The sequence below is a fragment of the Typopeltis vanoorti genome, chromosome 25, assembly GCF_054136105.1.
Source record: "Typopeltis vanoorti isolate ZY-2024b chromosome 25, IOZ_Tvanoo_1.0, whole genome shotgun sequence".
Classification (NCBI taxonomy): domain Eukaryota; kingdom Metazoa; phylum Arthropoda; class Arachnida; order Uropygi; family Thelyphonidae; genus Typopeltis; species Typopeltis vanoorti.
In genome coordinates this window covers 24,788,042-24,815,086 of record NC_143573.1, presented here as the reverse complement: position 1 = coordinate 24,815,086, position 27,045 = coordinate 24,788,042, and the positions used below count along the sequence as shown (strand labels likewise).

General features: G+C 34.6%; 1 protein-coding gene across 2 annotated transcripts in view; it reads left to right on the top strand.

Moving 5' to 3' along the window:
• The window catches only part of LOC150092606 (serine/threonine-protein phosphatase 1 regulatory subunit 10-like), a 447,296-nt gene that overhangs the window by 62,257 nt on the left and 357,994 nt on the right, over positions 1 to 27,045 (top strand). Inside the window, exon 2 of one of the 2 annotated variants that reach the window (XM_090414736.1) lies at positions 13,444 to 13,539. In XM_090414736.1, coding sequence (XP_090270862.1) covers positions 13,537 to 13,539 — 3 coding nt within the window. In that variant the 5' untranslated portion in view covers positions 13,444 to 13,536. Of the gene's footprint in view, positions 1 to 13,443; positions 13,558 to 27,045 lie in introns of both variants that reach the window. The other variant, XM_090414735.1, reaches the window with a different exon arrangement.

Here is a 27,045-nt window from a genome sequence, read left to right as displayed (position 1 = left end):
TCGTCCTTTTTTTGTGAGCTGTATTTTAGATCAGAAGTTGAGTAAAGTGGGAATGAAATTGGATGTCTGATTTGTAGGTCTCAAATCAGCCATCCAGACTTTAAAAATATTAGTAAACTTCACATTTTTGGAAGAAATATGCAAGTAATACTTGATGTAGTTAAATACAGCAGTAACCAAAAATACTTGATTTTAGGTCTGTTATTCCAAGAAAAGGCCTTGAATTTGTATTTATATTTTGATTTTAGTATTTGTTCCTGTTATTTATTAATATTATTATTAATCAACTAGGGGGCTCTGCCTACGGTGTCTCCCCCCCCACCCGTATTCCGGACTGGTAGGCTGGTTCTTGAATTCTGATGACTCAGGGTAGCCTCTGAGTTTCAAAACATTACACAAAAATGTTACAGCCTACATCGGTTTCAACCTAACGTCACATCCGTTTTCCAATTTCAGCTTATCCTTTTATAGTATTGAGTAGATAACAGCAATAATTGCCTTGTATTAGATACTGAAAGGTGCTGTGATTTTGGACAGTGCTTGATTAATTTTCAATAAAATATCCTTCATATGGATATTATCAATAACCACTTAGAAATCCAAAACAGAGGTTGGATGTCTGAATAACTTTACTCTGTACCATTAATTAGCCTGATTGCAGTATTCAGATTACAAAGTAAATACATTTGTGGAAATGGCATTTGATTTCAGCTACAAATTGTCAAATTTGTTATCTTGGATACTGCAGTATTATTTTTGGGAGCTGGTTAATATGATATTGTTTAAGAAGTTTTGATGTATCACCATATGACCAGGTAATTCATTTGTTCATCAAGGTGAACCACCTGTACTACAGTTCAAAGTAGTTTAGCTGTTTGAACATTATCCTTTTCTAGTAGAAAGGAAAGGATATACACTAGACCTAGACTCTTATGACTTGATTGGTTCCTGCAGAATAGTCATTATGCTGTCACAAATAGAACTTTTATTTCCCATATACTGAATGTCATGAATTATGTTCTTGGAAATATAGTTTTTACTCTGATATAATGGAAACTTTCTTGAAAATGGTGCTTATCATAGGATGGGACAATTGAAACTAGTATCAAGACCCATCAATTTCATTCCAAATTCCTGAAGGCCAATATTTATTTTATGCCTCTCTTTTAATGTTATTACTTCCTGATTCTTTAAGGATTTTGTATATTTATTTCCTTTTTTTTTCCTGGCATTTTTCTGTACATATCTTCTTTCTTAAATTCCATCAGAAACATCGGAGTCTGTAAATGCTTTCTAACAGTTCCTTATCATTACTGTTGTCTTAGTTCAGCAGTACTTCTCACAGCCTAACTTATGGGTTCCATTCCAGGGCCACATGACAGAATTCTTGATGATTTTTTCTTAGTATATACCCAATCCATCTAAATTTTAATTTTCTGATTGATTTCCAGGTTGCTTTTTTTCTTATTTTTTTTTTTCTTTCTCCAGAGGTTTATTAATAATAATTTGTGGCCACCAGATTCGAAGTATACCCTGCAGATGACTCTTTATGAATGTTTGTAGCTTTCTCTGCATTTCCTTTAAATTATTTAAGGAATTTAAAACTTATGCTGGAATATTAATTAAAAGAAACTTGAATAAATACTTCCTATATTTCGGCAATGTCACATTGCCATCTTCATGGGAACATACAAATATGACACATGTATGCAGGCACTGCAAAAGGCGAAAGAGGGAGAGGAGAAAAAACTATTGTTGTTTCTGAAGTCCTAATAATGCCCCATAGCAGGCTATATTGGGTTGTCTTGGCCGTTGGGCTTACATATTCTCATGATGTAAGTCTCCCAAATTTGAGGCAGTCTCATGCACCCAAATTTATCGAGGTTTGGAATGTTTTTTAGAGCTGAGGCTGATTCTATGAACAATCTTTCATACTTAAATTTGCTGCAGTGTATTAACATGGCTTTTTTCCAACGTATTCTGTTGCAGTTTCCAGTGCACAGTCTGCAAACCCAGAGTGGCTGTACTGCTGAAACTTGATGTAGTCTTTGTGTTCCGAAATCCTGATATTTGCTGTCCTGCCTGTTTGGCCGAAGTAGGACAGTTTACAGCTGCAAGGGACCTGGTATACCCCAGGTAGGTCTAGGGGAAGTGGTTGGTCTTTGGGGATAAGGGATGCCAATTTTTTATGTGGTTTGTAACAAGAAATCAGGTTATATTTTTTTAAGATGTTGGTTATTTTTTAAGGATGTGGTTTAATTTAGATCCTTAAGGTATTAAGGATGTGGTTTAGTTCCGTTGTTAGGGCATTGTCATCTGAACAGATTAATTTTGCCCTGTTATATAGGATTTTAATAACCCCATATTGTTGTGAGGGGGGGGGGGAATTGCTGGTGAATGTATCTGCCTGTATGGGTGGGTTTTCTATAAACAGAAAACCAAGCATCAATCAGGCTGGCGAGTGATTAGAGTGTCTAGAAAGGGAGGCTGTTGTGTTCCTCTTTTTCCAAAGTGATCTGGGGTGTTGGTTGTTTAAGTGTGTTAAGAAGGAGTGGGGTGTATCTGAGCCATGTGGCCAAATAGCGAACACATCATCCACGTAGCGAAGCCAAACAGTGGGTTTTTGTGGGGCCAGGGTTTAAGGCTTTCTCTTCAAAAGTCTCCATAAAGAAGTTGGCCAAGGGTGGGGAGAGTGGTGAACCCATGGCTGTCCCCTCTATCTGTTTGTAGAATTTTCCTTGCCAAACAAAATAGCCTGAGTTCATTGTGAACTGAGATAGGGCTAAGATATCGGGAGGAAATTTGGCTTGTATGAGCTCTATGGTTTCCTTGAGTGGGACATTTGTGAATAGGGAGGAAACATTAAACCTGACCATTATGTCAGTATGTTGGAGTGAGAGGTTTTCTATACTGGCTTTGAAGTGGGCTGAGTTTTTTGTGTGTGATTGTGTGTTGCCAGTATAGTGTGTGAGTGCTTTGGCTAAATGTTTGGCTAATTTATATGTGGGGAAATCAATGCCATCCACTATGGGACGTAATGGCACATTTTGTTTATGTATTTTTGGAAGTCCATATATTCAGGAAGGGGGTCTAGAGTTAAAAGGTTTTAGTTTGTTGGTAACTTCCACAGGCCAAGAGGTGACCTTAAGGAGCCTATGGAGTGTTCTAATTTGAGAGCTGGTGGGATTATATTCAATAGAGAGATAGGTAGTCTGCTTAGTTGAGAACCCACAGTGGCATTTCCCTTATCTGCTTTGGTGATTACTATATCTTTGTTTTTCTTCATTTCTTGTAGAGCTTTATATTCACTTATGGATATGTTGGTTTTTGATGGTCTTGCTTTGGTGAGAACACCGGCTACACCCAGTCTGATATTGTTGGCGATATGGTTTGGAAGGTTACGGATACCACGTTCTATCTGGATCATTATTTCTTTGGCCGGTATTTTTTTTAGGAGATATGGCAAAATTGTGGCCATGTGCAAGAGCGATGAGTGCTTCAGGCTTCAACATAGAACTGATATAATGAATGAATTAAATATTTTTGTGTCTGTGGGAGTTGCTAATTTGAGCACGTTCACTTGCCTTCTGCCGATAAAACATTACCAAGATATGTAAAATTTGAAACCATCAATTTTTTCAGTCTCAGTTGTACTTGGTACGTTGTTATTCACATTGATTCTCATTTCTTTCATTATATTTATTATTTGTTTCCAAACCAACTTTCAGTGATTCTTGTAATGCGGTTAATTTACTTTGGATATCTGCATGTCTGTGAGCAATTAAACATCATCTACATAGTCTAGATCACTCTAGATCTTTACTTGTTTTCTGTTATATTCCTCAGGTATATAACATTTTAGCATGTTCTAGAACATAATCTAACCAGTATAAGGAAAATAAGACATCCTTGTTGTTTGTTAGTTTGAAAATGCTGTAACAAGTATCCATCTAGCACCTGCACTGGGATTTATTATATCTGTTATGAGGTTTATTACCTTTTGTGACATTCTTTTGTTTTGAAGTGTTGTAATTCATTCCATTTACAACACACATTAAAACATTCTAAAACATTAATTAAACATTCATACTAATCAACATGTTTTATTTTCAGTGTGTTCTGTGATCTCATTCAACACCCCCAGGTAGGATATGCATCCCAATTGCCTTGTTTCTGGTCTGGGATTTTATACAGTCACAAACAGAAAATTTTTACCCATCGTATAAGTTCTTGTGGGGAAAGAAGCTTGGAATGCTTCATATCAATCAGCTTAAATCACACGAAGAAAACTAAGTTGGGCATTTTGCTGCAAACATAGCTTCCAGTTCTGAAATTTTTATTTAATCAAAATTGACCAAGCTGCAGACAAAACAGTTTGTTTTTTACCATTACTTTTTTTTTTAATATAACTGTTATTATTTTTAAGTGTATTATGAGGTATAGTTAAATGACATCTCTCCAGTTGTCTTTCCATTTATCTGATCATTCAACTTAAGTTTGCTTTTTACTTATGACTTTGACTTAGTGTCCAAGTATCATGAGTAATGATTGACAGTTGTCTCTATTTTCACCCATTTAATAAAAAAAAAAAAAAAAAAAAAACTACAATATTTTATTACTATTATTATTACATGACACTTCCTTCTTTTTTCTTTGAGAAAATACTGACTAATATTTAAAAGTGAATGTTAACAGTAAATATTTTTATCAAATCATTTCACTTGTTCATGTAAAAAAAAGTTTAAAAATGTCCAGGATCTCACTCCTCAGTCATATTTCCTTTTTATATGAATCCCACCATTGAATGGTTATAAACTTGAAATATATATATATATATATCCTGGATGGACTAAGGATTAGATATGGTAACACCTTGCTCTGGATACCAAATGTGGAACTTTTTCACTTTGGTCTTCCAGTAATCAGGGTGGTCTCTCTCACCATGTAATGAAAATCATCTATAATCTAAAGACATTCACAGACATCCATATTGGTGGTGGAATTTGAAAGCATAGCTGAATATATATTTGAAATATATAGCCTTAAATGAATTATTATCACTTTTTTTTTGTGTGTTAATTTTAGAAACCTTTCATGGCACAGATCTCTTAAACAGCAATTAATAATCCTTCACAGGGAAGAAATAACCAGTACTTCCAGTCAACTTGGAAAATTATCAGTGTTACAAGGTAAACTGCAAGCTAGGATTTCCTTTCCCAAAAAATGCTGTGATCTTGAGATTATTCCAAACTTCCACAAAGCTGTGTTCATATCTGTTTCAATACAAGCTTGTCACTTGTTCACAATCAACTAGAAGCTGCTAAATGTGAACTAGTTATTAACATGTCTTATTTCTGATCTCCAGAATTTTATTACCTCAACTGTAGACCCTCAACTTTCCAATATAGTTCTCATTGTGGTTAAATGCTCTCTCCTCCATTAATTAATAAGCACTACTGAAATTTAGATCATAACAGTTGCCTTATCATGAAGCAAAGCGCACCTCATATTATTTCAGAATAATATGAGGTGCGCTTGGGTAATAAACATCTCAAGATGTTTATTACCTAGTCATTTTTTTTACCATCTTTCAGAAGGATATGATTCTCCATAGCTCCTAAAAGATACATTATATGGATTTCCTTTTCAACATTGACTAGATTTATTCACTATTTAGTGAGGATGCTAATAAACTTAGTTTTGAAATTTCATCTGTCCTACTGAAATCCAAGAGTCCACCTGAAAACGTCACTTTAACTGAAATGAAAGTGTTAGAATGCTTAAAATGCAACAGTCATTAGAATTCTACATTAGAATTCATTAGAATTCTTAAAATGCAACATTATAAATGTCCCCCCCCCACCCCCCCGACCAAAAAACTAATGTAATAAATAACACTGGGTTTATGGGTCATAATGATTTAATAAAACCTACTAGTTTCGCCATATTGTATACTGGCATAAATCTTACCAGGAACACTCAGTATTTCCATATTTACAACAAGAACTCTTAAACATCAAACGATATATGAAACTCTACAGCTTTTTAATTCCTATAATTCTAACTCAAATAACAAGGAAACAGTAGGGTTCCAATTTCTTACATTTCTGGCATCTTGGAACCCATTTCCAGAATTCTTAAGAAATACAATTTTAGCAGTTAATTTTCTTCCTGTCATTGAATTATTAGCATTGTTTTCCATTTTCCAAAGATAAACAATCTCCTAGCTCTCCTTGGTGTCTACCAAGTTCGTTGTGACTCATCGTTCTTACTTTGGGCAAACTGGATGCTCCTGTAGAAAAGAGAATACAAAAACACCAATCTCGCATTAGCAATAGTAAATCTGATAAATCTGGCTTAGCACGGATTAGATTAGACCACAACATACATTGGTGTGAAATATGCTCACTTCATCGATGTTGATATAAATTTGAATGCTTGTAGAAAGAAAGTGCTGTAGCCTTACTTCATTGTCTAAACTTAAAATAGGAACTAAACTACTGCCTCTCTCTCTAAGATATGGGAAAGTTTTATTTTAATCACGCCATTAATTTTTTTATTTTATTTTTAAATGGCTAATGAATTATCAATATTGCAATATTTCCTCCAGTTATATATAAAACAATGCAATGGTATTAAATCACATGGCTCTTTTTCAAATCAATCTGTTGTTTGCATTCTACTTTATAATTAACTATTGTTGCCACTGCTGATGGCCTGTAATATTCAGGCTGAAATAATATCGTCTTAAATAAATAGTATTAGTTGTCCCTTTTTGTGTGTGTTAAGAAGAAACAATCTTTTGGTATACTCAAAAGAAACAATCTTTTGAGTATACTATCCACTTGGTCTACCAGAACAGCACATCTGAATAGCATTGAAATTGAAAATCAGTATTGCCGTTTTTGATTTTCAAAGCTTAAATCAACTCCAAGTGTAAAGAGATTGAAGAATAACATTTTTCTCCATATTTTGAGACTAATTTTCCAATACGTGATATTGACGTCAATTTTTATCTGTTAGCTAAAAAACCAGATCCAAGTTTTTGTGACTGATTGGTTTATTATTATTATATGACACCTCCATGGAATCCAAGGACTTATTGCAGTAGGACCCTCCACACCACCTGCATAATCCATCACTTATATCACTCCACATTCTACTGTATAATCCACTGCACCATCCATTGTTCGGCACACCACATAGTACATCATCTTCCCATTAATTGTATTTTTGTGTGTTAATTATGTATTTTTCGACTGATTTGCCTGTAGGCAGGATTATTTCCAGAACTGGGGGGGGGGGTGTAATACTAAGTGAATAAGTGCACGTGTATGGCCAGAAAAAGTTGCATGCACTGCTGTGCATCTCTATACTTACTATCTTTTATCAGCTGTGTTGTAATCCCAAAACAGTAAATTTAAATGGTTTACTTATCATAAGAATGGTATTCACGAAGAATGATATGCCAAATAAAAAAATCCATTAGTTAATTAATTATTAATTCTTTCCAGTTAAAACCAGTCTTAGCGTTATACTAATCTGCATATATAGATTATTAGAAATTTTAAAGGAATTTTTTACTTTATAATATGAATCTCACCCATGCATGGTTGAATACATTTTAATATTCTTAGTGGACTAACAGTTAAATAATTATGCTGTAAAGACTGAACATAAATTTTCAAGGTTCTTTAGTTCATCTATTAAGCTGAATGGTGGTTTTACACACGATCTGGAAATATCTACTTATCTAACGACATTCTCAAAAATGTGATCTGTGCCATAGTTTGATTTTGAACTGACTTTTGTAGGTTAGAGCACAACCCATTTATAATTAGAAGTCCAGTTATGTAAGGAATTCAATCAGGCACTTACATTTTTAGGTATTTATTGCCTACAATTGAATTGAATTGTGATTTTGTTTGCTGTAGCATGTGCAAAATGAATTCATTTTGAATGCATATCAGAAGTGTTCAGAGAGCAAGTTCCAAAAGTGTGGGTAGAGTAAGCAGAAAGATGGAATGTTAAAAAATGCAGTTGTGAATAGTGAAGTTTGGTAGCAAGTATGCATGTGGCATACTTTCCACCAAAAGTGACAGTAAGAATGAAATGATGGAAAATGAAGAAATTGATACATGATAATGAGACAGATAGTGTGCTCCTATGAAGCTCTGTACAACAAAAATGTGAGGTTGAATGATTGGAGAAATGTCTGGTGTGTGTGATATAACACAAGTAAAAAGAAGGGTGTACTTGTAGAGAAGTTTGGCTAATTTATCTGTTACATTCTTGATATAAGGGTGACTGCATTCTTGAAGTCTTGTTTAAGTTTCTTGTAGATCTGTGTTGAGAATTTTTTTAATTGTCTTAGTTTTGAACCCATTCAGTTATAGGATCTGTGTTAAGTATTGTATTTCTTCTTTCTGCTTTTCTTCTCTATTGGAGATGCTGTATACTTTATCCCTTAAGGTTTTTATGAGGCATATTTTTATGGCTCTGCTATGTTGACAATATCTTCATCATTTGGCCAGGAACAGCACTAGAACTGACTGCATTTAAAGACTATCTTAATAAGTTGCATCCTAAAATAAAATTTACTCTGGAACTAGAAGAAAATAAAAAAAACCTTCCTTTCCTAGACATCCTTAAAAAAATGAATGAAAGAAAAAACAGATTATTGTTCTCCATTTATAGAAAGCCAACAAACACTGGAAGATTCCTTCATGCTACCTCACACCACCACTCCAAGCAAAAAAGTAGGCCTCATAAAAACCTTAAGGGATAAAGCATACAGCATCCCTAGTACAGAAGAAAAGCAGAAAGAAGAAATACAATACTTAACACAGATCTACAACTGAATGGTTTCAAAACTAAGACAATTAAGAAAATTCTCAACACAGCACCTATAAGAAACTTAAATAAACAAGACTTCAAGAACTCTAGTGTCGGATATATCCGACACTTTCGCTATGGCAAGTCGGGTCTGGCAGACCATGCTTTAGATACCCTTGCACAGGATCAATTGGAAAGAAACAAAAGTAATGCACAGAAGCTTCTACAAGTCAGGGAGGTTGTTCCTGGAATCAACAGAAGCCTTAAAACATACTCCAAACCTTAGCAAGTATGGTTGTATAAATCTACCAACGATTTGGGAGACACTCATCCTAAGACCAAATTAATATTTATTATTTTATTTTGTTTTTTCAAACTTTCTAAGACTATCATTTGGACTACTATTTCAAAACTTTGAACTTTTTTTTTTTTTTTTTTAACCTAGATGGTGCCATGTTAGGACTTTAGTCTTGTGTTGCACGCTGCAATTACTTTTACTAGCTGCACTGTTACACCGGATTGTGGTTGTCTTGCATTTGTAACAAACTTTGTGTTGTGTACTCTGAAGATGCTGGGTATAATACTAGTGAAATATTAGCTTTTAAGTTAATAACTAGTTATTTTCTTATCCATCTGTGTTCATATTATACCGTGAAATCTATTACAACATGTCTGACGAACACGTAAGCCTATCCATGCGTACAACTGCCAAATATTTCTCTTTTTAAGGCAGATTGGAATGTTTCCTTTGAGTGCTTCACAGAGTTTTCCATCCAAGTTGAATTTTATTTATAAAATTATTTTTCAAGCATCCCTCTAATGTGATCTTTTGCCCTACATACTATATTAATATATACCATAGTAATATACTATAGAAGGTTACTATATCCACTTTCTGGTGTTCCATTTGTACTTGCTTTATAGTGATGCATTTATTATACATTATTTTTGTTTCATCTTTGTTTATATTTACTCCTTCCTTTTTACTTCCTGCATTTAATTGATTGGTTCATTTGTTGAAGGTTCTTCTGCAGTTTTCTAAAAGAACAATGTCATTAGCAAATTGTAGATGAATAAGTTATTTTCCACTTACTATAATTCCTTTATTTTTAACCTAGATTTTAAAAAATTTCTTCTAGAGCTACTGTAAATAATTTAGATCAAATGTGGCACCTCCTCTAAATCCCCCCCCCCCTTTTTTTTTTTAATAGGAAAGTTCATATTTGTTTTCCTGATTTTATAGATGCAGTTTCAATTCTATGATTTTTAGGGCTTTTAACACTGTCATTGCCAAGCTGAAAATTGGAATTTCGTGTGGTGGCCAAATTTTTTTATTTTTTTTATTTAGTTAGCGACGTCCACGCGATAACCCGTGATCGGCCGACCGGTGAGAACTTGCATCACGCGATATAGCGTGATTGGCAATCAACATGTTAAAATAGCTAAAGTTGAGATCCAATCAAATGCCTTTTCAAAATTGATAAATGCCAAGTTTGTGGTATTCATTTGTCTTTTCAATGATTCATCTTATTATATAAATATGATCGACAGTGCTGTAGTGTTTTCTAATCCTGCTTGTCCTGGTAGTTAGCAAAAATCTAGTTTGTATTCTGTTGCTAATGATTTTTGTAAATATTTTGTATATTGCTTTCTGAAAGGAGATTGACAGGGCAGTAATTTTTAATATCTCCTCCCTTTTGAAAACTACAATAGCTAGTGTGTGTGTGGTTGAAGGCACACACACAAATCGTTTTGTCCTTGATAATATCAGTATAATCTATACATATTCTCCCCTCTTCCATTAGGTCTACTCACTTTGCTCTACTCCTTATGCTCCACAATCTATTTCACATCTTTCTGTCCTATTTGCAGCTATCACCCAAGGTCAGTTTATGGGAATTATGCACTTATGTGCTTGCTCTCTTGGCCCACAATTAATATCCAGCACCAGTAATTATAATTAATGTCATCTTCATTTTTTAAAAAAGATTAACCACTGAAATGGTCAGATATTATTGCTTGCTTATTTAAAAGTAAGCAAATGTTTATTTTTCTAACTATTAAAATAAAATTTTTAAAAATCCAAAATTTCTCAGCCCCATACCACTGGAATCACACCTGAGACTAAGTTCATTATTTTGAAACTTTTATAAATGCAGCAATGTTCATGTCCTGATATTAAAAAATAAAATAATAATAAAAAAATACTGCAGTATAATGGCATTATTAGCTGAAAAGTTGATTAAATATTTGGAGATGTGGAGCACTATTGCAATTTTAGCATATCTAATTGTACTTCATAATTCTGTCAATATTTCAACCTTCTCTTGCATCTTTCAGTTGTTTCTGACCACTTGCCTAATGCTGGCTAAATTTTTTTTGTTTATCATAATATCTCACTACCCCTGATACTGCCATACATGGACATCTTAGTTTCCAAGGTATTCTTCACTATGACCTACTGTCATCCTTCATTTCAGGTTACTCAAATCATAAATCTTGTCTACTATCAAACACATCTGAACTTAATTTTCTAGAGACAATCTAGAATACTAAATAGAATCAACTATAGATGAGTGCCTTTAATGAAAATAACAGTTTCAAGAAATGTCTTAGTATTATTATAAAAATGGTTGCCCATGCAGTCCCTTCCCTCTAAGGGGTAATGGGGACCCTTAACGATCAGCACACCATACTTTGAGAAATGCTGCTTCTAGATATAACATTAGAATTGCTTTGACAAGACTTGCCCACGTATATTTTGTATCCCTTTGATTTTGTCATCCAGTAAATTTACAGTAGGATAAAAATTTTTCCCCTTTTATAAATATATGTATACTTGAGACTCCCAGTGAGTTCCCAGGTGATTAATTCCAAGAATTCTTTTTAAATCTGCTAATCTTTCGTGTTTATATATATATATATAATCTTTTTTTTTTTTTTTTTTTTTAAGTTAAGTAAATTGTTGACCACTTTTAGTTATCTTACTAAGGTGGCACATTTTAGAATTTGTCTTATTATTTACTTGATGTTAAATGATCCTGTACAGAAGATGCTTTGACAATTAGGTGAAAATTTTACATTAAATAAGTTTTCTTATGTGCATTTTCCCCCATTTTTATATTGATGATCACCTTCCTTGTATAATTTCTTACTTTACCTGACCCTCATTTGTACTGGTGATACCTTTTTCTATGGTTTTATAGAGAACACACACTATATTGAATCAGATCATTTGCTGTCCCTGAGGAAAGCTGACATATTCCTCTTTTTATTGTAAATTTAGTTAATGAATTTTAACTGGGACATTGTCCAGCCCTAAACACTGACAAGATGTATTCAACATGAGTGGGGGTGTGGTCTTAGAAACATTAACTACTCATTTGTTAATATGAGCAGGCAGCAAATCAACAAGCATTATCTTTCTGGAGAGGGTGCTTGTATTTGTGAGTCAGCTTTCAATTAATATGTTGAGAGCTTTTTGGTGCTGGCTGGTATGAAATTAGATTAATAATTTCAAAAATTTCAGCATCAGGCATATTCCATAAATAACTTTTATTGTGCAATCTCTGAATTAACAGCAAGGTTTTCCTTCCTGTTAATTCAGAGATTGCATTGTAGTTTGCAGTTGAAAGCAGTTTGTAAACTAGAAAGTAGTTTGCTGGTGAAAGCAGTCGATTATATTTGAATATAATCGACTGCTTTCAGTCAATTTTTAGAGACTAAGGCCAATGTGTTGAAACTTAGCACATTGGCTTTAGACTTTCTGCTGTGCTGCGAGTTAGCTAGACATTCCTTTTGAAGACGTACAACATATTTCCATTTTTCTTGAAATAACAACAGCACATGTACTTAAGCAATTATCTTCTATGCATCTTTTCTCCTGTCAAAAATTGGTCATTATAGGTGTTTACCAGATTCCATGTTTCTGAAACCTTAGCTATTCCTATGAAAAGGAATCTCTTCAGAAATCAGAAGAGATGCATATGGATATTGCATTCTCTTTCTTCATTGGCCAGCTCATGATTCACAGATTGCATTATCAGGAGTCACAGAATGGAGTGTGATTGCACATGACTTAACCACCTACTGTAAATTAAAAATTAGCACCTCATCAAAGTTCTTGCACTTCTCCATCAGCCATATTTTAATAAGAATTAAATTTCTGAAGTTAATATCACACATAACAGTAATTTGACCTTGTTTCACCGAGTATTTTACATGTTTGGGCTTCCCAACACTGAAATTTTGGCCTCATTTTTCCACTGATCATGTAGTAGTGCATATATGGTTTGCCAGCTGGCCTGAATTTACCCCTCTTCCTTTCTTGCATGCTGTACAAAAGCATGCAGTAGTATCGTACCATGAATTGATGCAGTTTTACAGTGTATTGCTAATTATTTTAAGAAATATGCATCAGATATTTTCTGAGGAAGTTGCATCTATATATGCACTTAAATCTAATTTTGATATTGTTAATCTGAGATACCAATTTCGGATCACAAAAAGACACAGTAACAAATTAATATAATGCATATTCTTACATGCCTGCATACTCCTATTTATTACAAATAAATTACAGTAATTTTTTTTAAAATTTATTTTCAGAATTCTAACAGCAGAAAGCAGATAACGAGAGTTTAAAAACAAATCCTGCTAGAAGAATGATCATTTTAAGGCATTAATTTGGAAAGATTTGGCATGGTAAACAGTGCTGAAATTGTGAGATTTATTTGTATATTTTGTGCTTATAAATATACTTTTGTGCTTTGCTCAGTTTGCAACATGAATTCTGTATTTGTATTACTGCTTGTTTTGTAATTTACACTAAATTATCTCTGTTCAAAAATATTCTTCTGTTTAAATTTTGCACATTATATTCATCTCTTGGAATCTTTAGTCATATTGTGAACTGTTGATTGAATTTTGTTCTTTGTGCATTTACTTTATCATTAATAGTTTAGCATATCCTCTTTGAGATTAATTTCTCAGAAGTGAGTAGGCCTTTTTAGGATCAGTGTGGTGAGGCTTAAGTGCTGTGAAGAATTCATATTGGAGGTTTAATGGAATGTTATCAGCACTGAGAAATGATTAAAACTAATTTTAATACTTTCAATATTTTGTCTCAGTCACAGAGACATCTTCAGGGATTACAAAAAAACTTTTTGTAACAACACACACAAATAAAATACAATAGTGAGTGAAACTAATGTCCTATCTAGGTGGTGTGCTCTCTCTATGGGTGTTTGTAGGTGGCCTAGGATGTAAAGAGGGATCTCTGATAATTAATGTTTCCCAAATTTTGGGAAGGTTTAAGCAACCGTATTTGTTTAAATTAGGTTGATTCCTGAGTGCATATGCAGATTCAAAAAACAATCTTTCTTTTTTGAATTTGCTATGATGGAGCATGGTGGTTTTTTTCCAGGAGATCCTGTGGGTTGTATCCAAAAATCTACATTTTTGAATACAACCAGATTGACCATAATTGTGATTACAGATGTATAACTCGTGTTCTTCTAACCGGATGGTTGCTGATCTGCCTATCTGTCCGAAGTAAGCCAGTTTATAGGAACAAGGTACTCCATATACTCCAGGCACTGAGAGAGGAGGGAGCTGATCTTTGGTGGAACCGATAAGGGTAGCAAGTTTACGGTGGGGCTTATCTGTTCCACCAAAGATCAACTCCCTCCTCTCTCAGTGCCTGGAGTATATAGAGTACCTTGTTCCTATAAACTGACTTACTTCGGACAGACAGGCAGATCAGCAACCATTCGGTAAGAAAAGTCATACATTTGCAATCACGATTATGGTCAATCTGGTCTTGCAGACCATGTTTAGGATCTACTGAAAAAACCACCATTCTCCACCATAGTAAATTCAAAAAAGAAAGATTGTTTTTTGAATCTGCATCGACACTCAGGAATCAACCTAATTTAAACAAATACGGTTGCATAAAACTTTGCAAAATTTTGGGAAGTTTTATGCAATTTTGGGAAACATTAATTATTAGAGATCCCTCTTTACATCCTAGGCCACCTACAAACGCCCATAGAGGGCACACCATCTAGATAGTACATTAGTTTCACTCACTATTGTATTGTATTTGTGTGTGTTGTTACAGTTTTTTGTAATCGTCTCAGTCACAATGAAGATGTCATTGTGACTGAGACGAATATTAGAAGTATTAAAATTAGTTTTAATCCTTTCTTAGTGCTGATAATATTCCATTAAACCTCCAACATGCCTTTTTAGGATCACTTAGTCTGCTTTTTTTTGCATTAACAGTAACCATGTCTTGATCAATATTGTTAAAATTTTGTGTTGGAAATTGTTTAATAGTTTAGAGATTGGTTTAAATCCGTCCATTGAATAATGTGCATTTTATTTAAAAATGCGTTAATATATTATTTCATGATTTAAAATTAAATTATGTGTTGCAGTATTCTGGCAATTATCTCTATGGTGGTGCTCAGTAAGATGAGCTTTATCCTTTGGCTAAATAAATCTGGTGAATCAAATGCCATCTGGGCCATGAAATTTTGTGGTATATTACTAGTGTTGAGTTAGCTGATGCAAATTTTGTAGTTTTTTTTTTCTTTTCTTTTACCCTCATCAGAAAGCGATTTTTTTTTCACAACACATTGTTCAGAAGAATTAACACATATTAATTGCCTTCTTCTTTGAAGGAAGTTATGGTAAGCTAAGTTACTTGGTTGGATTAGGTAATATCTATTACATAATAATGTTTGTTTTTGTTATTAAAATCTTATATATAAAAAATTCCTTTCTTCTTGTCCACACATGGCACACTTGATATGCCTTAGGTCTTTCGTGTGTGTGTGTGTGTGTGTGTGTGTGTGTGTGTGTGTGTGTGTGTGTGTGTGTGAGTCAAACTGGGAATGGCTTTATATGTATCACATGACTTAGGTGACATTAGTTATTCATATTAGAGCTCTACACTGTAAACAGCACCAAGAGATTAAAAAGTAAATACTAATATTCATTAACACTAGTTTTCTACACAGCATTATCAGAGCACAAAATTATATACCAGTTTTGAAAAAAAAATAACTAGCATGGAAGGTGGTATCTATGATCTCTCACCCACTGTGGCTAATATCATTTGTCTTATTGGGACCAGTATTCTCACTAAATCCAAAAAAAAATTATCAAAAGCAAAGCTGACAAAGGCTATGCTACTATGGATGTATGGATCAAACAGATCGTAATAGAAAAATGAATCATCTCCTTAGCATCTCTGTCACCTGAACAAATGTCGATGAGGTTCACTACTCCATGTGCTATCTAATGAATGATTAGTTGTATTGAAGAAATGGGATTGTTGAGAGTTGCAAACCAATCACTTCACAACAAGTGAATGAAGTTGCTACTGCCATTGTGAGCAGGCCAAGAATAATGTTGGTTCCTGCAGTGTACATGCTTTAGAAAGAAATGGATGTGCCTTACACAACTATCTGGAAAATTCTGTGGCATGCCTCGGGGTTCTGTTCTTGGACCATTACTGTTTATTTTGTGCATTAATATAGGAAAGGATCTGAGAGGAACTCTTCAGTTATTTGCTGATGATACAAAGTTGGGTAGAGCAATTGTTAATACAGATGTCAAAATTTTGCAGAATGATTTGAAAAGATTTGGCAGATGTGGCAAAGGAGAATGGATGTTAGTTTAATGTGGCAAAGTGTATTCTTGGGATGAAAAGATAACCAGCCGTATATCACATTGGTGGAACTATACTCCAGGAAAGTGATGAAACCAGCAGAAATTAATAAAGCAGCTCATCAGATTGCTTGGTTACTGAAGAATACTTTGATGAGCAGAGACAAGCAGGTTATTGTTTCTGTTTGTTGAGCCGTGATGAGACCCCATCTTGATTACTGTGTGCAGATCTAGTTGCCAGGGTTTCTTGGCGATGAGGAGGTGAAAAGGATCCAGGGTGAGTGACCAAGATGGTAGCAAGCCTATGGAATGAACATTACGAGAACAGGTTGATGATTTGTGGTTTACAGAAACTGGTTGATAGGCGGAAAAGGGGTGATATGATTGAGACATGCAAATTCCTGAGGATTTTTACAATATTAATTCAGAGGAAATTTTTCAGAACAGATTTGCTGGTGATGGGAGAACTAGGGGCCATTCATGGAAACTGAGTAAGGATGTTAGAAGTAGGTTTTTTCTTAGAGAGTTGTGAATGAGTGGAATAGGTTGCCAGAGTCTGTTATGGGTGCCATGCCACGTAAAGTCTCATTGCTATGAGACATGGTGAACTTTCCTCAGATATCGCTTCGCATAATGCACAATGTATTCTTGCAAAGTTTTGCAGCATGTGGATTACTGGGTGACACTCCACAAGGCTTTAAACAGGGATTTACCCTCTCTTTACAGTGTTTCTTAATCAAGGTTTATGTGATCTCTAAAGCAGTTGGATGTTAAGAGAAATTTGTTCTAAATTTTTCTGTGTAAAGTTATATTGATATGTGATATCAGGAAATTTTTTTTTTTCTTTCTTCAAATGATATAAATTTGGGTATAAAGAAATGTATCTCTGTTGCAAGTTTTTATTATATATAAAATTTAATATAAAACATTGTACTCTTGGTTTAATCCTTTATCCAAGGGTTGGCAAACAAAGTATGCATGTGAAGTTACTTCATAAGTTGTATATAGAAGCTAACAACTTCACATCAAATGTATCATTGTCAATGTGGTTCTGTACACACACACACACACACACACACACACACATCATCATCAGCAGCAGCCATTGTCAATCTACTGTTGGATGAAGGCTTGTCAATGATTACTCCAAAACTATCTGTCCATGGCTCTCCTTTCCCATGTCATTCCTGTAAATCTGATATCGTCAATCCACCTTGATTTAGGTTGGTGTCATCATTTTTCTCTCATTGAATCTAATCCAGTACTACTTTTGTCCAATAGTTGATCTTGTCTTCAAGCAAAATACCCATTCCCATTGCCACTTCAGATGTTTTACTCTTTCTATGTCAGAAACTTCATAGGAAGAGTGAAACATCTGAAGTCTGTAATTCATGCACAGTTGAAGTAAAGATAATTGTCATCTGCAAAGCATAAATGGCTTAAATATCTTCCATTTATCAGACCTTTCCCTTCTTAGTCAAGAAGTTTGAATATTCCTTCTACATATGCAGTGAATAATCTTGGAGATATTGTGTCACCCTCTCTTATACCTCTGTATTTCCACAGTTGAGAAGTTGAGATGTTTCCATTGAAATGAATTGCTATTGTGTCATTGGTGTATGCTGATTTGATGGTCCTGACGTATGGCTCCTCCACTTGTTGGTTTCGTAATGCTTTAAGTATTACACAAGTTTTTTCTCATATTAATAAAACCAACACATAATGGTAACTGATATTCAATACACAGTTTGATAATCTGTTGGATAATCTGTTTAGTAGCATGGACCATAAACTTTAATATGGTCTATGCTACTAAAACTACTTCAAAAACCTGCCTGTTTTGGTTATGCTAGGTCTAGAGTCATACAAAGCCTATGAGCTGAGACTTGTAAACACTCTGTAAAACACCAGTAGTAGACTGATGGGTCTACTACTGGTGATACACTAGTTTGTGTATCACCTGTTTTATGTATCAGAATTAAGTTAGCTTTCTTCTATGTTCTTGGGACATCATTTTTCTTCAGACATAGGTAAATAGTTTTGCTAAAATTTTGTAGATCATTTCTCCACTACTTTTAGAAGTTCAGCTTTCTTTACCTGCAGCTTTTCATTTTGCAAGCGTTGGATGCTCCACATAATTCTGGTAGAATTTATAGTTCTTAAGCTATTTCATAGTTGTCTTCTTTTTCATTTAATTCGTCATGCTGATATAGTACTGAGTAAAATTCTTCAATTCTTTTTGCTATAGCATATCTATCTCTGTTATAGTCCTGTAGTTGATTGAACCATCGGGTTATTGCTGTTCGTCAGTTGCTGTTTAGTTTTTTTTTGAGATTACAGGTGTTTTGATTTGTTTATGAATTTTCTTATTTCTTCCGTGATACATTTTCTGATCATTTTGCACAATTTAATGTATTCAGTTTTATTCTAACGGAACACCTTGGTTAGAGTCGAGTATCATCAGTCTTGTATTCAATGTAAAGCTAAGCGCACACTATTGCCGCAGAAAGCTCTATCGGATTGCAAAAATGCAACAGAGCACATTACAGGTATGCCAGACCACACCGCATCGCATTGATCTTGCATGTGATCGCACATTTTCTAGAATAGATACCTCTGTACTTCATTCACACTTGGAGGTGTCGACATCTGTGGGTGGCAGAGTCAAAGCCAGCGTGTGCTGGCCTTAATAGTACAATCCACACACAAAGTGGTACCTGATTTTCAAACATGTTTTGAACTTATCTCTGCATTTAAAACCATTCTAGGCTCATGTTAATTTTGATAATTTTTCACAGAACATTTATTCACTTTCCACGGAACACTGATGTTCTGCAGAACATAGTTTTGAAAACGCTGCTGTAGGTTATTTGATCGTTTCATTTCTATTTTTCTTCATAAGCTGTTTTGTTTCTTCAGAAATTTTGTCTTGTATTCTTGTCTGTGGTACCAACTATTTCAAGTGAACATTGTAAAAGGTTTTGGTTAATAATGTCATTACTTTCCGATAGATCAGCATTGTCATCTAACAAGATTTTTAAATCTGTTGTTTAGTTCGTGTCGGAATATATCTTTTTTAATGTTGAGTTTGTGTACATCTATGTTTTGCTTTGATCTTTGAAACATTTTCTTCTTTCTTTTTGGTTGTTTGTTGGAATCTTACTGCATACCATGCGATAGTTACTTCCAATGTTGAAGGTGTTTATAATAGAATAGTCTTGAAAGATGTTTTTCTTATTGCTGAGGATAAAGTCAATTTCATTCATTTTTCCATTTGCACTTTTCCATGTCTACTTCCTATGTTTATTTTTTTTTTCTTGAAAAAAGAATTCATGATGTACAGATTTTCTTTTTCTGCAAATTCTATTAACCTTGTTCCTCTATCATCTCTCACACCATATCAAAAATTTCCCATTGAGCTTTCATCTGATTATATGCCAATTCTAGCATTAAAGTCTCCCATTACAATTCGGAAATCGTTTCCTTTATTGTGAAGTTGGGATAAATCATGATAGGTCTTCATTTTTTTCATCAGTTTGACTTATTGTTGATGCATAGACTTGGATGATCTTAAGAGTATATCTTTTTGAGATTTGAACATCAATACTTGCTATTCAATCAGATACACTGTCAAATTCTATTATGTTGTTCAATTTTTTTGTTAATCATGAATCCAAATCTACATTCTTTCCTTATCTTGGCCTCTATGATGCAGTATGTCTCAATTTTTTAATTGAAGAATTTCTTCCCATTACATCTAATTTAACAGTCAGACAGTTCAAGAATGTCCCATTTTAGTCTCTTTAGCTCTTCAGTTAGCTGTGCTTCACTGCTCAGAGTCCTACATAGTCCTTGTGTGTGTGAGTGAAATAAATTTCCAAAAGCAAGGTTGGAATCCCAGTTAATGTGAAATCATTGTGAAGAACAAAGAAATTGAGATTATGTAGCTTGTTGTTCTAGTGAATCAATCTTACTTCCAGAAATGCTATTTTTGTGTTCTTCAACAAAGAGTTTGCATTCCCTATTAAGCAATGTATTCCCATCAGCCATTTTGTGTTAGGGCTGTTGTTTATGTGACTATTACATATTAATTTCCTATTTATGTTGCGTCTCTTTGAAGTAGAGAACACAAATAGAAAATTAGTTCTTTCTAAGGATGAACTTTTAGAATAAGATGTTGATATATTTGCAAAGATTATTGAAGAGCCAAAGAACTAATATCTGCTATTGAGACCTGTGTTAATGGCAGATATTAAATATATTATGTAATAAATAATAGACCTGAGAGACTGGTTAGAAATACTTGATTAAGGACTGGAGACAACAGGTATGAGAGTTCTGAGAAAGATTGGTGGATTTGATAGATAACATCAATGTCAGTATCATATTAGAAATCAGGAAAATGAGAAAAGAACTTGGCATTATTAACATATGGGCACTTAAACATAATGGAAGAGGAAAGATTAGCAAAACGAGCGTTCTTTGTCAGGATGGTAGGTAAAAGACCCAGAGGAAGACCAAGATTAGATGGATTGATACAGTAAAAAGTGACAAAATACTGAAACATAAGATTTGTTATTGGAGTCTTGACAGATAATAGATTAATCAGGAGGAAAATTAATTGTTGATCAGAAGTTAGTAATGATGTAACTTTTTCATGTAGTACTATCATAATTATTTCGTAAACCTACCAAGGACATATCAGGAATTTAACAATGAATATTTTAATACCACTTGCCTAGCTCTCGCAAACACCATGATAAGAACAATTATCACATTAACATTATAGGATATTAGGTCATTCTTTGTTATTACATTTTGAATTGTTCCGCACTACTATAACTGTGGAGCTTTTTTTTTTTTCCCTCCTGCTCTTATGAGTCTGATTTTGAAATCCTATTAAATATTAGCAGATAAAGGATTATTCCTATTTTCATTCTTACATGGTGTTAAGATAGTAAATGTGCACAAAAAATAAATGCTCTGGAAGAGTATCTCATGTAATTTATTTTCATGGCAGTTGAAAGAGCTGTTAAATATTGTTCTATAATATTGATATCTAATTTTGTGCAGAATTCTGTCACTAAAATTGTCTCTCCTGAGATCAAAACTAAATTAACTTCAGTTGTGAAGATTGTACTTATCAATACAGTGAATTTGGAATTGAAACACACCATCTCTTCATATGATAACATACATATGCTGCATATGATAACATACATAGTTAATTGATTTATTGCCTTAGTTAAAGCCACAATGAGAAACACTCATTATCTGATTAAAATTCAAGACTTGTTGTCTGATCCAATACGTATAAAAAGTGGTGTTTAATATAGCACTTGAAAAGATTTTCAGAGATACTTGTATTAATATGAAGGATTATTGTCTTCTACAAGTCAATAAAAATAACAAATTCTGACATATACAGATGATATTTATATTATAGGAAGGAAGGAAAAGCAGTGAAGTTTTTATCAGCTTAAAAAGACAGCGAACAAGATGCATCTGCAGATTACCTGAGAGAAAACAATGTCAATAATTAGAAAAACTTATGATACTTCTCAGAATTGAAATTGATTCCTATAAATTTGATATTGTACATAACTTTAGTACTTGGGATCAGAGAGTTAACTGTAAAATTAATATCAGTGGTGAGATTTAAAAACGCATTCTTTCTGTTAATAGATGTCTCTGTGGATTTAGGAAATGTCTCATTTGTTCTCAAGAAAAAATAACTATGTACAAAGGACTTATAAGACCATTAACTTTTTCCTCTAGAAACTGGGTATTTTCAAGTGCAGATGAAAGATTACATTACCAATTTTGAAAGAAGAGGTTAGACATATTTCAATAATTAGAAAAAATTCTTTTGTGCTACTTCAATAATTATTGAAGTAGCACAAAAGAATGATGTGTAGTGAGAAAGATACAGGTGATCAGAATTAAAGTATCCTGTTTAAGGCCTTGTGGAGTGCAATACAGTGATCTTTCATGAAAAAGTGATACCTGAAAAAAAAAAGTAATTCTAAAATTCACCACTGTGGTCACTGTATGATGTACCGAATGCGTGTGTAAGAAGTGTCACAAGCATAAATAACACATTTTTATTCTCTTCCGTCATACATTCATGTGCTGTACTGTTCATTGTGCAGCCCTTCCCAGTATACCACAAATTGCATCCTTTGCCCAGTTTGTTCATCAGCAGAACGCAACTGGCCGGGACAGATATTGCACACATGCTGTGTAATGCTTTCTTTCATTGCTGACAAGTTATCAGGATAGTCTCGATAAACCCTGTCTTTGAGTAATCTCCAGATCCAGGAAGTCATGGGCTCAGATCTGGTGAACGAGATCGCCATGCAGTAGGAAACGCATGGCTGATCACCCTGGCTTCCATGAAATGTTTCAAGAACATCCTGTACCGATCAACAGTTATGTGGAGGGACCCATCCTGCATGAAAATGACTGAATCCATGCACAGGTGCTGCTGTGGCACAACGAAATTGTTTATCATATCACAATACCTTTTTGGAAGTAACTGAGAAGATCACAGGAACTGACTGGCGAATGTCCTCAAAGAATGGTCCAATGATAAATGAAAATTCAATCCCACATCAGGCAGTATCTTTGGGTGAATGCAAAGGATTTTTTTTGGTTTCTTACAGGTTTTGCAAAGCCCACACCCAGCAGGTGTGGGTATTCACAGTTCCATTCAGGTGAAACTAAGCCTCATCTTTCCACAAAATCCATGGCCATGCAGTGTCCAATTCCACTCGTGCAAGGAATGTTAAAGCGAATGTCAGTTGACTTTGAGTGCTGGGTGCAAATCTTGGATGGGTTGAAATAGAATTTTCCAGACATTTGTGTAAGGCTATCCATGTCTGTATACAGCATGTGCATTGCATGAACCAATGCTGTTGATTGTAGCCTGCTCCACAACAGGAGTAGCAACTTTATTCACTTGTTGCGAACTAATTGGTTAGCAACCCTGCTAGGTCTAACTCTCAATGATCCCATTTCTTCAAAATGCCTAATAATTTGTTGCAGAGCACATGGAGATAGTGGACCTTGTCAGGATTTGTTCAGGCAATGAAATTCGTGGAGTGCAGCAACAGCATTGTTTAGGTATAAGAGCTTCACAAGCAGAGTACATGTTGGGGCAAGGTTAGTGCTATCACTGTGGATAGTGTTATCAACCAGAAGAAGGGATAAAAATCCCATGTCCATCTTTTTAAACCCTCCTGGCACCTGCTAAGTTGTGTGATATGCAAATTCCATGCTGATGTTTACGTCCCCCTGGTGGTGAATTTTGGAAGTACTCTTGATTTCTTAGATATCACTTCTGCATGATGCGTGCTGTATTCTCTGCAAAGTTTTGCAGCATTTGGACACTGGATAGCACTCCATAAGGCCTTAAACAGGGTTATTTTAATTTTGATCACCTTGTACGATAATGAATTATATAGATTGCTTAATGAAACTGACATTAAGTATATTAAAATAAATAGGTTGTTAGGCAGGATCTATTATATTCAGGTATAATAGAGTAATTAAGATGTTCAGTGCTAGGCCAGAAGGTAAAGGAAAAGTGGAAAATCTAAATTGAGATTGGAGAATGGAACGGTCCAGGATGTTAAGACTCTGGAAGTCAAAAATTGCAACTTGGCAATGAATAAGGAAGGTTGCAGATGTTTCTGATGTCCGGGACAGTTGCGCCAATGATGATAATTGTAATTATCAGATGTCCAGCACTGTCCAACAAGGAAGGGAAGGATTCATTTGTATTGTTTTGAAATTTTGCAATTAAAAGTGAAACGAATAAATTAAAGACTGAGATGGCCTGTGAATTTTTTATTTTTTTTCCAGATACCAAATACAAAAATTTGAATAAAATCAGCTCAGTTGTAGCATAGCTGTTATGTTTGTACATGTTAATGGAAAAATATATATAATAGGTGCAGATACATTCTGCATTTGTGATTTCATAACCTTTGTATGCAGAGGAAAAGTATGTTGTTTTGCCAGGCTTTGTTCATTTGAACATAACACTCCAACATTATTCAGAATTAAATGTTTTCCTCCTTGAAAAGTGGTATCTATTTTTCTGAAATGTGAATTTTTATATAGTTCATTCTGTTGTGAAGAGATCATAGGTTTCATGCAAAATAGTAAAACATGTATGTACAGTAAAAATATTTATTTTCAGACATTTCAGTTCAAATATAAGTGACCATCACTGTTGGAAAGTGAATAAGTTATAAAAATAATAATTCTGACAGAGCACCCTGCTTCATGTTTTTTCTTTCTAAGGAAAACATTTTTTTTTTTTTCAATATTTCATTGTGTCTCCAACTTAAGTTTTTCTGTGTGCTAATTTTGTTCTTGTTTGGCTTTCAAATTTCAAGAAAAATAATTATGTTCCTTTTCAATCAATTCTGTCAATATCCTCATTTTCATTCTGTTATCCTCTTCCCTATTTATTTATGGTTAGTTGACATCATTCATCTATACAGGGTTGCCATAATTAAACTTACCCTATTCAGAGAACTTATGTAGCTTGATCTAACAACCGGAATGTCAACAGATTTGGTAGGGAGACTAATCAAGACAATGGAAAGATGGATTCTGCAAAAAAACTTTTTTTTTATTCCCCAGTAGGAGGAATATGGTGCTGTTGTAGTCCAGGAAGCCATGCATAAAACAGAGCAGAACATCTGTTTTGCTGGCATCATAAGAGCTATAAACTAAAGAAAAAAATTTGACACACACATGCACATTCCTATTTATGAACATGCACCTCACTTTACCTTATTGCACATTACTGGTAAAGTTATTTTTACCTTAATGAGTTCAGTTCATCAGCTGCTCTTAAGTTTATGCAAGCTCTAACGGTCCTCCATCAGCCCCCTTGATGTGAGGCATCCATTCATGGTAGAGGGGACCTCCCAGTAATGCTACTGGCCCTTTCATATTCCTCTTTTACTTTGCTTTTCTTCATGTATTACTCACTATACTTCTCCTGGGTCTTTTTTACTATCCTATCTTCCAGACTACCACCACTGTGATCCAACACCTTGCTGCTGTGTTTGCTGTGTGGTGCAACCCGTGGCCATCCAGAAAGGGTATCTTGGTATTCTTGCACTCCATTTTAGCAAGACAGGTGGTCCTGGATGGCCCAGCCAGAATCAGTCTGCTAATAGGGTTGCCAGCAAGGGTCAAGGGTGTTTCAGTAAGTCTCCATTCCCATGGTCTGGGGATGGGAACCTAAAGCATGCTGTGCTGTACTCATATGGCATTTGGAGTAACCCTGGTGTTCCACTTCTGAGCACAGTCATTGCTTGCCGGAGAGTGGGCATCCATGTGTGGCACTGTGGTGGATGGGAAGCTCTGGCACTGAACCAAAAACCACTCGAGCATCCTCAATCAGTTCAGGGACCTTTCAACACCAGAAGCAAGAAATAAAAGATGTGAAACCAGTGTAAATGCACCAATTTTTGTAATTGTCCATTCTACAAGAGAAAAGCCAATTGGGAAAATGTCATTCAAGAGTATAGAAGCACTTGCAGGTTCTCCCAAAACAGTAAAGAAATTATGTTCTAGCAATGTCCTCGTATCATGTCAACAACATTCTGGAAAATCTATTCAGAGCAATATCAATGAGTGGAATACCTGTAACAGTTACACCCCTTAAAACAATTCCTGTAGAGGAATTGTTTTATGGGGTGTAACTGATCCATCAGGGACCTCCTAGATGTCCCTGATGAGATGTTCTGAGCTGAAAGATTGGGGGTGACAGGTATAAGGTTCCTCATGATCCATAGGAATGGTCACTTGATTCCATCCAGAAACATCATTCTTGTATTTCATGTTCCTAAGCTTCCAACATCTGTTAAAGAAAGGTTATCTCAGTTGCCCTGTTTGACTGTACATCCCTAATCTGCTAAGATGTTTCAAATGCTAGAAATGCAACATGTGCAAACTGCTTGTGGCTCTTCCACCTGTGGTGGATTTTGTAGCAAAGAGCATGATAATCAATCTTGTTCTGCCTGGAAAGCTGTGTAAACTGCCAAGGAGATCACTCAGCATACTCTCATGCATGTTACAAGTGGGAAGGCAAGAAAGAAATACAATAAATAAAAACAAGAATACCAGAAGAAAATTAGCCACCACCACAGCTGTTCTGAGGTCTTCTTATGCTGAGATGGTCACAGTGAAGAAAATGTCAACAGCAACTCAAAGTCGCATGTCTTTCCCACCATTTGATAGTTTCACCATATGTGAACTTTATGATCATGACTTTTTCTTTTTTTAGCATATCAATCATACAATGTATGGCCCCTCTCTGGAATTAGTTCCATTTGATAAGACCCCACTTGTAAAAAAAAAACTGTCAAGGTTATCACTTAGAGACAAACCACCAGACCCTCTCACAGAAAAAACGGATATGTCCTTATCCACTGAAAGCAAATTGAACTTACCTGGTGATCCTGACACATCCAACTCGAAGTCATGCATGAAAAATATTTTTCCAGA